This window comes from Toxorhynchites rutilus, chromosome 1 (assembly GCF_029784135.1).
Source record: "Toxorhynchites rutilus septentrionalis strain SRP chromosome 1, ASM2978413v1, whole genome shotgun sequence".
NCBI classification, from domain to species: Eukaryota; Metazoa; Arthropoda; class Insecta; order Diptera; family Culicidae; genus Toxorhynchites; species Toxorhynchites rutilus.
In genome coordinates, this window is record NC_073744.1 from 10,362,386 (window position 1) to 10,377,036 (window position 14,651).

At 42.0% G+C, this 14,651-nt stretch overlaps 1 protein-coding gene across 13 annotated transcripts in view; it reads right to left on the reverse strand.

The window, feature by feature from the left end:
• Positions 1-1,112: 1,112 nt before the first annotated feature.
• The window catches only part of LOC129763249 (lethal(2) giant larvae protein), a 56,550-nt gene continuing 43,011 nt past the window's right edge, over positions 1,113-14,651 (reverse strand). For 10 of the 13 annotated variants that reach the window (XM_055762126.1, XM_055762130.1, XM_055762125.1 and 7 more), the window contains exons 4-10: positions 11,899-13,717; positions 11,376-11,827; positions 11,166-11,311; positions 7,265-7,573; positions 6,711-7,204; positions 6,529-6,637; positions 1,113-2,466 (exon numbers count right to left, since the gene is read on the reverse strand). In XM_055762126.1, coding sequence (XP_055618101.1) covers positions 2,283-2,466; positions 6,529-6,637; positions 6,711-7,204; positions 7,265-7,573; positions 11,166-11,311; positions 11,376-11,827; positions 11,899-13,717 — 3,513 coding nt within the window. In that variant the 3' untranslated portion in view covers positions 1,113-2,282. The remainder of the gene's footprint in view (positions 2,467-6,528; positions 6,638-6,710; positions 7,205-7,264; positions 7,574-11,165; positions 11,312-11,375; positions 11,828-11,898; positions 13,718-14,651) is intronic. The other 3 variants (XR_008740853.1, XR_008740851.1, XR_008740852.1) reach the window with 3 other exon arrangements.

Below are 14,651 nucleotides of genomic sequence, written 5' to 3' on the forward strand. Positions count from 1 at the left end.
TAATGCAAACGTAGAAATATAAGTGTCCTTGTTCCAGTCATGTTTATTTCGGTGATAACCGATCGAACTTGCAATGAAAGATGTGAAAAAACTATTAAATCAATCCAGCGAACCTGTATCGTTAGGGGGTCTCCGTAGCCACATTGGTTGCGCGTTCGCTTAGTAAGCGATCGATCGTGAGTTCAAAAACTCAGGGCCCTTATTGGATCATCTTTGTGTTGTTACAGAATAGCTACGTCCACGCAACAATAATCAGCGATGGAGATCGATCCACGGTCGAAATAAGATCGATCCACGGTCGAAATAAGATCGATTCATTCATACAACTGCTCTGCTCTGCAAGACACATCGGCTACTGTTCTATAAATAACTCAACAATGATCAATCAACTGTCTCCGCTGTCCGGTGGTCCAACTGGATAATGGAAGAACTGAAAGAATACTCTTACGCCTAAATGGCTACTGTGTGAATGTACCATATGTAATGGTATAGAAGAAATACTGGCGAATGGCAACTGTGTAATGTGCTAATTATAGATATGATAATCATGTGACATGTACACGATTAAAATTCGGCTCTGTTACAGCTAAAAAAATGCTAATGAGTCTTAAATAAATAAATGGGATAAAAAAAGCCTGTATCGTTCAATTTTTATTATTTTCCGGAGATTTTCAATCGTTTACACTTTGTAAATTGATAACAACTGTACACAATGCTTTTAGCCACTTTGCTAAGGAAAACAACGAATTGGCGAATGACAGGTCGACGAACGTATTTTATGGTAAGTGGGTGGAATTATGCACTGGCTGGTGTAAGGGAGCTTCACGGTATATATATTTTTTTTTTCTAAAATCATGAATCCATACTTTTTGGTTGAGCATGCTGACCATCGCGACTTCTCACTAGCGTACTTTTTTTTTCATTATAGAGGCCCTGGACATTCATGTCCATTCATGCCTTGAAGAGGGTCATGGAGGGTCGCTGTTCGCTTAGTAAGCGAACACGTAACACATTTGGCTACGAAGACGCCCTCCTCACAAGCGTAGACAGGGATGGGAATCCGAATGGATCGTTCGGGTAGTTTTAGACAGAAGGAATCGAACCTGTGCGGCTTCTGTGTGATCTGACTAAAACCTAATAGACATTTATATTTAATAAACTCTGCTCTTCTCGTTTGCTCGTAGTACTCCTTTTTACGCATGTAAATTGCATCCAAAATATGACTAAGGCTAGCATATGTATTATATAAATACAGTTTCTTACGTCTTATATGAAGCTTTCTCCCTTTTGGTTTCCTGCCTATTTTTGTGTTTGCAATAAGTAGACAACATTTGAAAGCGAATAAAATGACGAAACCAGAAAACGAATAATACTTGTCTGTACATGTCTGTCTACGCGCGCGCGATTGAAAGGGAGAGTGTACAGTATGTTCCGAAATCTTGTGTGTTTTACAAAAACGGCCCTCTTGTGGTCTCGCAATAAATATAAATCGTTACGCTCTATATATATCAAAAAAATTCCCGTCGTATGTAAAATACGTCTTGATGCGAGTGACCGTGAACAACAGTAAACTAATTTCACAGTTATAATGTCGGGTGAATAATATTATAGTTTTACGCTTGAAAAGTGTTGTATAAATAGAATATATTATTTGTCTGTCGTTGATTCCACAAAATTTGAATGGTCCAACCATATGATTCGTGGAGTTCGATGTGTATATTGTGTATCATGGATTGTAACGATTCTCAAGTTTAAAACTTGGCAACTTCGAAAGGCATTCAGTGGTTCCCTCTGCTTTGTATTTCAATCTGCAAATCAATGATTAATAACACAACTAGTAAACAACTGGTTTGAACTAAAATAAAATTAAAAGAAAACCGTCTCGCGGAAGAAGTGCTTCTGTGATTGTTGTTTGTGTTTGCTTCGATTGAACGCTGTTGATAGTTCCAACTAAGGTTATAGCAACAGCCTAACTCTTCTCCTTCTTCGTTTCAGTTTCCTTTTTTTTCAAAGCGGCAATATATCCTCTACTCTGTAACGGGCGTCCATTTTTTGTCTTGTTTGATTATTACAAAAGAAAGCTCAAATTACTATGTTATATAACTTACCCCTCTTGGAAACGTCTTTTGCAATAAAAACAATATTAATAAACTAGCTCAAACTTAAACAACGACAACAGTTCTCGATATCGTCCTCATGGTTAGCGGTTTTGTCGTCGATCTACGCGCGTCGTTTGCATTTTCTACTCCATCTCTATCTTCTATGTTGTCAATGTGTGTATCTTAAAACTGGCTCTCTTTCCGGAGTAATCCCGCTCCTCCCCCTGCTCCACCGGAAGTGATGGTTTTGCTGCTTTCCGTCGTTGTCGTCGTGCTATGCTCCCCATTAACGTGACCGATGCCGTGCTTCACAGTTGTGATGACCGATTTGATGATCACAGAATTGGAAGCCGTTTCGGTAGAATCGCTGAAAATGGAAGTGAAATGTATCTTAGCAGGCAGTAAACAGTTATAAGCCAAAACATTTACATGTCGTGCAAAAAATTAGGAAATTCAATGCCTCAGTAGACGTTTGAAAGACCGATGGAAAACAAAATCGCTTCCGGAATTTATCCTTTATCCTTTTATTTATTTTTTATTTATTGACACACAAATTATTGTAGCGTAAGGAATTCTCCTTTTTATGTACTACGTTAGGTTTAATGCATTGAGCTCTTCAATCTACTTTTACTTTCCTAAAATTATAAATTTAACCAATGATTTTTTTTATTCCTCCTGTTAAACCATTTAACGCATTCCCTATGAAATCCACTCACACTATTTATACTCTTAATTTCGTTAGGTAACTGATCCCAAAAACCAATGCCCCTGACAAACAATGTATTTGCACAATGCGATGAATTATATAGTGGTATCACATAATCCCTACTACGATTACTTCGGAATGCAGTCAGTTTTTCAAATAAGTATGTAATTTTGAACAAGGTTAGACATGTTCGCAACTTTACAAATTCATGGAAGGGACAGCCCAGTAGAACATGATGCTTTTCAGACACTCTAGAAAATCTACCTAAATTAAAAACATATCGAATACAACAGTTTAAGGCAATTCTAAATCTGTTCATCGCTCGAACAGTTGCGTTCAAAAGAAAAATATCCACATACATATAATGAGGAAGAAGCAATGATTGATACAGCCGTAACTTTATAGGAGTTGGAAGCATGTAAGATGGAAGACTCAAAAGTCGTAAACCAGCGAATATTTTGCTACATTGATTACTAATGTGTTTGTCCCATTCTAGATTGTTTTGGATGACAAACCCTAAATTACATGCCCTGTCAACGTAACCTAGTTTCTCGGTGCCTATGAACAAGGATGGTAACTCGCCATTTTGAATATTTCTGACAATAAACATAGCTTTAGTTTTTGATGCATTCACTGGCAGCATGTTCCGAATTGACCATCGATAAATTCTACCCAAATCAAAATTTATGAAGTCAGATATCATAGGCACTGGTAAGCCTTCTACGGCTAAGTAATGTTGCACATCATCCGCGAACATGTGAATCTTATGGCGGGTTTACATTAGGGAGATCTATAGCTATAGATGAATTTATTCACGTGAATATAGGTGTAAACGGGTGAGAATAAATATGATACACTTATTCGATGTATATATAACTTGAATAAATTCAGCATATGTAAACGCTTGTGAGTTTCTCACTGGTGAGAAATCACTAAAGTTGGATGCAGTTCTACTTCAGGTGAATAAATTCACCGAAAATATGAATATATTCATTATAGTAGTTAACGCTAGTGTAAACAGTTCATGCGATTTCTATAAATCTCATCATATTTCTTCACATTAATATATCACTAGTCTAAACCCACCCTTACAGTGCTTCAGAACAGACGGTTGATCATTGATGAAGCATGAAAATAACAAGGGGCCCAAATTTGAACTCAAACACCAAACATAATTGGAATGTGTTTGGAATATTTTCCATTTGCAAAAACAGCTTGCGTTCGTTTCGATGGATACGAGTGAATCAACCTAACAGCTGAACGGCTGAACGAAAACTCAGAGGATAATTTTTCCAAAAGTTTAGTGTGCGATACTTTATCGGAGGCTTTAGAAAAATCAATCAGTATTAGAACAGCAACACTTTTCCTATCAATAACCGAGTGAATATCATCGAGCACTTTCAAAAACCAGAAGTTGTGCTATGTCCACGGCGAAAAACTGATTGAAGATGGTGCATTAGATTATAACTATCAATATGGTCTTGAATTTGGTTTTTTATCAATCGTACAAATACTTTTGACAGGGCGCACAGAATGCTAATCGGTCTTAAATTAGCCAAATTACCGCTTTTCCCTTTCTTTTGAATAGGAATTATTTTAGAAAATTTCCAAGCTTGTGGAATTTTAGAAGAAACAATAATAAGATTGAATATATATCTCAACACAGGACAAACCGAAGGAAATAAAGATTTAAGGAATTTCATCAAAACCTACTGTATCAGATTTAATTCAGTTTATTTATATAATACTATCGTTATCAGAAATTGCTGAAAATTCAAAGCCATTTATATTTTCTGGAGGAATAGGGGATAATTCAGTATCCGTAGAGAAATTGGAGCTAAAATATTCGTTAATTTCGTCATTGAATGAATTTTTATTTACTAAGTGAGTGACTCTGTTTCGAAGCGGCTTGAATTGGTTTTGGTTATAAACAGATATATCCGAGATCCATAAATGATACGCAATATTTCTTTCTAGAATAGCTTGCGCGATTTCATTAGTAAACCATGAATTCTTTTTTGCACGTGTTATCCTTAATGGAATAGGCTTAATGGATTTCCATTGAAAAAGTTCAAAGCCAAATCGGTATCAGTTATGCTCAGAGCTGCAATTTGTCATTGTCACTGCATGTATTTGGGCTACTATGACGACCATTGCAACATTACCACCAAACGACGTGCAACAAAATATAAACCGACAAAACAAATTCCTCACTCTTCGATACTAAATAGTTTGTCAGAGTGTGTTGACGACCAATGCATGTTGCAAGTCAGTGCCATATGATCGTCAAGACGGGAAATACTATGCCACTTGATGTAATGGAAGTTTACACGTTTACCAGGGTACATTTGTTTACGTTGGGCTACCTGAATACCATTCTTACACGTTATCGCGTGTTCGACATAGTATTTACTTCAGTAAATACCGGCAACAACAACCGGAACGAAAATCGAACCTTTGCTCGATGAGAATAAAATACAGTCTCCGACAATCATCAATTCGATGCTGACAATTTTACCGCCTACTTGGTCGGTCAAAACGTATTGACAAAGCTCAGTAACAAGCAAATTGTTGCATCGTACTCCGTCAGTCACCATTTGACCAACATTTTTGTCAGTAGGATGCGACTAACGTGGCTCGTCAGTTGTCAGTGACATTGATGAAAAAATGCAGCTCTGGTTATGCTATAGAGATATGCCCAATTAACCCTCTCAAAAGTATCCATAAGAGACGACAAATTCAAATTCCGATAATCGCGAAAAGTATGGATAGAATCAACATGAGATCGACTTATTTTAATGGATGTAAATAAAACATCATGTCTTAATAATGCTGGTGCAGAAACTTGGTTTAAATTTAGAACAAAGTCTGCATCATTTGTTAAAAATAAATCAATTAACGAACTACCCCCTGAGAAAAAATGAGTGTTCGTGAATTTATCCGTTTCAAGCCTTTATGGCTTTTCAATCTTTCTGTTCTACCATCAGTTCTATTGAAGTTGGTGTTAAAGTCAGTACGAGACATGCTACCAACCCCAACAAATATCTCTGATGCGAAAAGTACCTTACACTTCAAGAAACTTCTGTAATAAACACAAACGCCCCCACCACAGCTATAGTTGCGTTGATTTCTAACGATGTTATAACCGTCAATTTCTATTAGGATCTATTATTCCTGTCGCAGCTCATTCCCAAGGTGTTGTTGTTTGTTTTGCCTCTCACCATCGTAAAAGCGCTTTGTTTTGCTTCTGTTAGTAGCGGATGAACCCGTTCTGAGCGTAGTCGATTGATATGACGGATCAATCGTGAAATGAGTTACCAATGAAACAATGGCTATAGATGTAGAATATGTTGGATTTGCGCAACAGAGTTGGTTTGAAGGCGAGATTGTAGCTAATCCAGAGCGTGGAATTTCATATGCTTTGCATCCGGTGATGATGCTAGAAGAATCGTGTTGCAGAATAAGTCCACGTAGAGGCGAAAATTACGTAGAAACTTCACACAAACCACTCAGTAGCCAGGTTACTCACTACTCTCGCTCATCCCTTTAGGACTCTTTTTGTCTATTGTGGAATCGAATTTATTCTGGCAATGAGAAGTAGAAACATTCCGAGAAACACAAAATGCGAAAAAAGTCCTGTTTCCAAGACTCGGCCCAAATTGCTTTCCCGGGAAGACAATGCTCTGCTGTTTTGTAAGCAGAAATGTTTATAAATAAACTCACCCAACAAGTTTCAAATCCTTGATGTTGGACGAATTGAGAGAGGTGATTTCGGTCGCTTTGGCTGACGAGGCCACATTGTTCGAATGAGTGCTCAGCACGGAAAGGCGTCCTAAAGAAAAGAAACATAACATACAGTAAGACACACATGAAGGGAAACTGTGCACTGTGGAACACAAGCCTACCCACAATCTCCTCGGTCGTGGTCGAACAGAGGGTGGTCGTCGTCGAGTTCAGGTGGTCTCGCACCGAATCGATTGTAATGTCTCCGATCGAGCTGGTAATCGTTTCGTTTGCCTTGTTTGGCGATGCTTCGTCCCCACTGGAGGAGGTGCCATTGGTTAATCCGTCCCCACCGCCACCGGTTCCGTTGACAGCGCTAACAACGGCCACCGAGAGAGGTGTCGTGAAATCGATGGGATTTTCCTTTGCACCTACGCCAGTAGCGCCTTCTGCTGCAGTGGCGGCCGGAGGTGTATCATCCGCTGGTGTGACTGGCTCTTCCGTGTCTGGTCCTGTATCGTCATCGTTCCGTTCTGCGTGGGACCAATCTTCCAGATCGACGAAACCGGTTGGCGAGACAATCTTTGCGGTGGATAGTGTGATACGCTGTACTTCCGATGAGGACATCATGTATAGGGCTTCACCGTGGTTTGTGAAGCAAAGCGAGGAAATACCACTACAATGTGAATGTTTTGATATCAGATGAATTAGAGTTGAAGATTTCAATATAGCTTACTTGATATCTTCTCTTCGCACAGCCGCTGCATTCAGCTGACGTCGCAGCTCGGGAATTGACAGGACCAGACAATCGCCTAGATTGGTCAAACACAGCAAACTGATTTCGGTATACTTTTGGAGTTCTGGTAGGGTGGAGGGGGTAGTGGTATCGTTGGTGCTTGTGTTCAATGCTTCCGCCGAAGGAGAGGCGGACGCGGGTGCCGTACCAGCTACTGACGGAGACTTGGCTAGGGACTTTGTTGGACTTGGTTGCAGCTGGTGCGCTGGCACTGTACACGAGAATGTGGCAAATGCTATGCGACGAACTCTGAAATTAGAAGTTCTTTAAGTTTTGTTGCCTTTATTTTCTAATATATTGGGTGTATAATCTTCTTCCACTATTCCCTTCATAGAAGCATTTAGCGGGCATACAGTAAACTGCGGCATCTGCTAATATGAGCTCATATAAACATTAATCGACACTGCATCGTCCGCGGTTGCCGTTTAAGTGAATTTCTGATCTCGAAAACGTATGGTAAAAAACTTATTATTATTATTATTATTTGTTTTATTTCATCCAACGTTATATAGTATAAGTGAAGGGTACTTAATTCTAATTTCTTCGTTACCTTGTGCGAAACTGAGCTGAGTTCTCGTTAAAATCAAATAGATAAAACACGGAATTAAAATGACGCATGATTGCTCGTATTGGTTCATTACCACTGTAGTCCTGTCTCCATCGTGGCAGGCGAAAAAATTCGAAGGTCCTTAATGCGTAGCCAGGAACGTTTATGTCCACTAGTGCCAGGAGGTTAGGAGCGTCGAGTTCGGCGTTCAGCAGCTTAGCGGCAAAAACAGCCTACGCATTCTTGCTCCTTTGTTCTAATGTTTCCAGTCCTAGTAACTGGCATCTGTCCTGGAAGGGCGGCAGATTGACCGGATCGTTCCACGGCAAGTTGCGAAGCGCAAATCTCACAAATTTACGCTGAATGGCCTCTATGCGATCGGTTACGGTACTGTGAAACGGATCCCAGATGATCGAACCCGTCTCAAGAATGGGACGAACCAGACTGGCATACAGCGATTTCAGTGTGTAGGGATCTTTGAACTCCTTCGTTACCTTTCCAATAAAACCAAGCTGTCGTCGTGCCTTCGAAATTACTTCTGAATGATGGTTTTTGAATGTTAAGCTCGAGTCCAAAGTAATTCCGAGATCGCGTACCGAAATAATCGGCCGGTTTGTCGAGTTACCCACGAATCGATCCAATTTTTGACTTCATCAAAATTGGAGAAGTGCTGGTCAACCAGGTCATGTTGCATTAATCAAAAAAGGTAGTAATCGGACGGAGCAATGTCTGGAGAATACGGTGGATGGGATAGGACATCCCATTTCAGCGTTTCCAAGTATGTTTTGACCGGTTCCACGACATGCGGCCGAGCATTGTCGTGTTGCAAAATAACTTTATCGTTGTGGCCGTTTTTCCTTCAGTGCACGGCTCAAACGCATCAATTGTCCTCGGTAGAGGTCCCCCGTAATGGTTTCATTCGATTTTAGCAGCTCATAGTACACCACACCCTGCTGGTCCCACCAAATAGACAGCATAACCTTCTGGCCGTGAATATTCCGCGCGGCCGTCGATGTTGATGCATGGCCGGGGTATCCATACGTTGCCCAATATTTAGGATTATCATAATGGACCCACTTTTCATCGGCAGTAACGATTCGATGCAAAAAAAAACCCTTTCTTTTATGCCGTTGGAGCAGTTGTTCGACGTCTCGTGGCTTCTATTCATACGGCACCCAATGTCCTATCTTTCGGATCATTCCCATTGCTTTTAAACGATCGGATATGGTTTGCTGAGCTACTCTAAGTGTATCTGCAAGTTCTTGTTGCGTTTGTGACGGATCTTGATCGAGTAACGATTCCAAATCTTCATCTTTAAACTTTTTTGGCGGTCCGGAACGTTCTTCGTCTTTCGAATCAAAATTACCACTTTTAAACCGTGCAAACCACGTCTGACACGTTCGCTCAGTTGGACCATGGTCACCATAAACTTCCACCAAGATGCGATGACTTTCCGCAGCTGTTTTCTTCATATTGAAGTAATAAAGTAACATTCCCCGCAAAACACTCTCGTTAATACGAAATTCGACATATTCGAAGTGGCAAAAAACTATGTTGTTTACGCTTCAACTTTTTGACATATACTGAAAAAGACGCGCAATGACAGTAGCTTTCCAACGAATGTCTGGAAATTTTATCCACTGGAATAAAAATCAAGTTACCTGTTGTAAGACCAAAGAAACTTACCGGTACACCTGATACTATTTTTTAAAAATCGGGAAACGTAACAAAAAACTTTTTATGCAGCATTTTTTTCCTTCGAATGGTTGCCATGAAAATGTTTTTGACATTTTCGAGGTTCATGCGGCATCTTTATTGATTCAGAATCTGTTCGATATTTTTGATTCTGATAATCCGTGTAGTGGTAACATCCATATCTCTCACGCAGAGATCACGAGTTCTCACTCTCAACATTCTTCCAAAAATGGAAGTAAAAGTGACGAACCAGCCGAAATGTGTTGAAAGTCACTATAATAGAAAAAAAATCGCAGACGCCATGGCACCTCTTTTGAAGCCCTTCACTTTATCAGCTGTAACTATTCAAATTATGAATATTTTTTTCCGTCCAATTTTTGTTTTGTTGTGAAAAGATAGATAAACAAATAATGATATAATGTATAGTAAAAAGATTCTTTGTTTTATTTTTCGGAGTACGAAAAAACGTCCGAAGTTCGTGCCTCTATGCTAGGATATCTTAAAGAAAAAGGGTAATTTGGCATCAATTCATAAAATCCGGAAGATCATGGCATGGTTTAATGAATAGAGGCTTCAGATTCTGGACTGGTCAGCTTTTTTACCAGATCAAAACACTGTTAACTTATAAGGAATGATCGTACGAATGGTGGATGCAGCTTACAAGCAGTATGAGTGATTTAAAGAGCTCAAACGAGCAGTATGCTCTATGTAGAACGACGATACACATTACAACATGGTGCACCTTGGTCGAAACCACCCCGAATGGGTTATTTGAACTGATTGAGAACTAAAGATGACATGAGAACTAGAAACCTACTGTAATTCATGTGAAATTGACGATAATTTTGCAAAGGAGTGAGAGTTTTTCCATCTGGTTTTATATATAAAACACTGGAATGGATACAACAATAAAGTTCAAATGGCTGGTCTTATATATGAGTGAAACGCAGTGTATGAGAAATTTGTATATGGTACACTTCGTACGGGGGAGAACTTCTCGAGTTCGTTGCCGTCGATTACAACACTTCTACCAACAGGAATTCTATCACGATAAAAAATTAATGTTTTCCATCAACCATAGTTGGGTCCGATTTGACGTAACATGGTGCACCGTCTTGTTGTAGGACAACGTATTGATCCTCACAGTATTTGACCTTTACCTAGAGAAGCACTTGGTTGGACGCCACCGAGCCAAACATCATGACACCAGCGGGATTGTTGGTTTGGAACTTCACTGGTCCGTGCGGCTGATGGATACAGCATCGATGCTGAACAGCTTTTCGTCGGAGAACAGATTATCATTTTTTCTTTCTCCAACAAACAAGCAAGCTCATCAAACGAGTCAACATTCATTGATGTGTGACTGTTCGGTCCGTTCACATATTGTTGGTTTTGGTGAAAATCGGAGTCTTCTGGGGGATTGCACAATAAAAAATTCACATTTCTTGGGAACATCTCTGCGACTCCTGACTAAACTTAAAACCTTAAACTTCTGTCCCAAAAGCTGTTTGAAGTTCAATGAAGCAGCAATACATCGAATCACAGAAAAAAAAGCTGGAAGAAAAATTATACACTCAATTGCTTAGAGCGTAAAATTACCTCGCCCCTTCATGCGCGGTTAGCTTGTACTTGTTCACCGGCTTCAACTGTGGTAGAGAGAACACTTTGAATTGTTCCTCGGAAGCAATCAGTACCTTGTGTGGTCCTGGACCCGGCGTGGACTGGAACTCGAGCGGAACTCCGTGCTACGAATGCAACCATAATAATCAATAAAAACAAGTTTTTTGTATAACATCCCTAAACATATACCTGATCAAAGACCGCAATCGCAATAACCGGGGCCCGATGCTTCAGCTGGATCTCCTTCGCAAGCTGTCCTGTGATGGGTTTCGGCGGCGGAACGTCTCCATCCACGGCAGCTTCATTGCTCTGTACCGGTGGCTGTCGGGGTGGAACGTGCAACACAAACACGGAAACGCAGCTGGAATTAGTTCCCGACCAGAGGGTAGGGATCGTGTGCTGCTGATTGGTGACATAAGTCTGGGCGAACGTAAGGCAACGAACCATCGAACCCATTCCGTCATCAACGGGGCGAGCCTCGATCTGGCGCTCCACTGGACGGGTTTCTGTTGTCACTGCAGTTGTCTGATTGGTTCGGTTGTTCCGAGTGGACCGTCCTTTGCGCAACCGACGGAATGATTCGCGAAGTGTCTTCTTGAACGATTTTCGGCGGGATAGCGTCTCACCAGCACCGGTCAAATCTGTACAAAAATACATAATACAAATAAGCTTCTCAGCAAAAAAATATGAAGTCAAACGCAAATTTACTCACCATTCGGATTCAAAGTACACTTATGCAGTACCGGACTCTGGCTGAGGTAATCATAAAGCACCAGCCCATGGGCTGTACCGGCGGCCACTAGGTTCCACTGGCTCTGCACGGCGATGCAGGTCACAGCAGCCGGTGGCAGTATCTGAAGCACTCCGGTGAAATTGACGCCTTCCAAAATTTGTTGATTATCCTCCAGCAATTGTCGCTTCACCTTCAGCTGATCGTGTCCCTTCCATATGAATCCATCACGATCACTAACCAAATTCATGGTGGTAACCTTGAGTGGGCTTGATTCTTCCGATGTTCCCGCGAAGTTTGCCACCACAACATTACCGGCGGTGCCCGCGATCACCAGTGTACCGGTTTTTGGACACAGTTGCACTTTTTTAACGGCCAGGCGAGGATCGTCAGAGTACGGATCGAACTGACCTGCTTTTCGGAATGGCGGCTCTCCATCGTCTAACTGTTCGGTTGAGTTGTTTAGGTGATTGTCGAAATCGTCACTGTTGTTGAACAGTGGGGCAGTTTTGACGTGCAAAAGCGGTGTTAGGCAAACCTCGGAACAGTTCCAGAACTTAACGGACCCATCCTCATGGCCGGTGATCATAATATCGTACTCTGTACGCTCTTCTTCGTCGGCTTCGGGAATCGTACCACCAGTGATTGGCCACGATTTGACGCTGAAATCTGTTAGCTGGGCTTTACCGGCGCGCATGATCTGCTCGTATATTTCCGGTGATAGTTGGGAAACCAGATGATTACAAGTGACAGCCGATGCGTGCAGAGAATGAAGATATGGTGCGTTAATTTGGGGGAGCGTCTCGTCTGTTAGATCGTACGCAACCAGCTCCTCCTCTAGTAGCACGACGAGAACTTCGACTTGCTCCGGACGTTCGTCGTTGAAGGTGACAAAGAAATCGATCACCTTAGAGGTGAAATCAAACGCCACTTTTGTTCCGTCTCGGCAGTGCACAGAGACACACTGATGCTCTCCGTATGCAGACCGCGGCATGCCACCAGAGAAAACCACTAGCTCGCAAAGTCCACGCTTTCCACGAATCAAGCGATCGATTGCCTTGCACGGATCCGGACCATATGGCACGTACTTTTGATTTTCCGGAGGAATCGGACTGTCCAGGTCCCAGGTGGCGAACGATCCGTCGGCGTGATACCACGTGAATTGGGTTCCACATGGGGAAATAAACAATCCAACACTTTGTCCGTGGCCAGGGGAAATGAACGATTGCTTCACGTTACTCGCCTCCAAATCCCACAGTACCACCAGCCCTCGATTGTACGCGATTAACAGCTGATTGTGGTTATGTGGCAGCTGCTTAACCGATTCGATCGCTCCGGGATTTAACTTGTACGATTGTGGGAGCTGCTCCAGAACCACATCGTGATAGATGACCGGCTCTCGCACGGAAAAACTCTTGATATCGAACTGATACACATTTCCGCCTTCCGTTCCAATCCAAACCGTATCGGTCATGTACGAACAGCACAGAGATGAAATCTTCTTGAGTTTACCATCGAATGGGAGCGTCTTGATTGGCACGAGCATTGCCCCGGCTGGTTCCCACAGAATCAGCTGGTTCGAGGCAGTCAACGATAGCAACCGACCGCTCCCGGGGATCCACTCCAGCAGCTGGACGATCGAATCCGAAGCATTGGTCGTTGCCGGATGCTGTCCGTAGAATTCGACACCGGGTTTCCCGAAAACCTTGATTATGCCACTGTTAGTGCCGATCGCCATCAGCTTGCTCGTCGGATCGTACGCCAGCGCCGATGGTTTGTGCGGGAAGCCATGCTGTGCAGTCTGCGTAAGAGAAATACGTTAAATATGTATCGGGTATGGAGCAGTAGTTTACTGGGGAAGAAGAAAAGCAAATAAATTATCATAAAGCCGGCCGGTTAAAGTTGTCGCTCGTTACACAGGTTGAGAGATTTGGTGCGAGTGGTTTCACAACCTTCCAAATAGGGTAACACTAGGGGAAGCACGCTGTGGCTCATTGCAGAAACAGGCAGACATACAACACATTGCTTTACAGCGGTGTCATAAATTCTATCTGGCCAAACGCGCGCATTGGGTAATGGTTGTTTTTTTCTCGATGTGGTCGTTAGTAAATCGCTTGAGGCGAGAAGCGGGAAAGAAGCAAGGTGGTTCTTTGTTTGTATCGTGTCGTTAGCTTGTTCTGTTTGTGCAAGATGTGGATGATAATTAGAGCACCTGTAATCAATTTGAGTGCTTTGTGGCACTTGAGCTGATAAGAGTGATTAGGGCACGACTGCGACATACATAGCCGTCAAAGAAATCTTTCGCCGGGATGTAATGATAAACCCACGGTGCAACCAAAAACATAACTTGATTTTATGCCGCCCAAAACCACGGAACTAAATCTCCCAATCAGTGAGTCATTCGTCAGCTTATACCGGTGGATTTTTGTCGCCGGTCGGCTGCCGACAGTTTATAGGTGTGCTATTCATCAAATGAATCACGCTTGGATGATGATATCGGTGCTGTCCAATCAGCGGTAACTGGACACTATACACACATCTTGTATGCGTATTCGCGGCGTGGCCGCAGCGCTTCGTTACTATCTGGTAACAGTTTTCTGTTGTTTTTGCTCGATTCTCCTAGTGTAGAGTGAGTAGTCGCAGGGCGGGAAACTGTATGGTGAGAAAAAATCACACGCTGATTAACAAAGCTTGACGCAATGAAACAATCGGCTGAAATTGGTTTACAGCGGGAA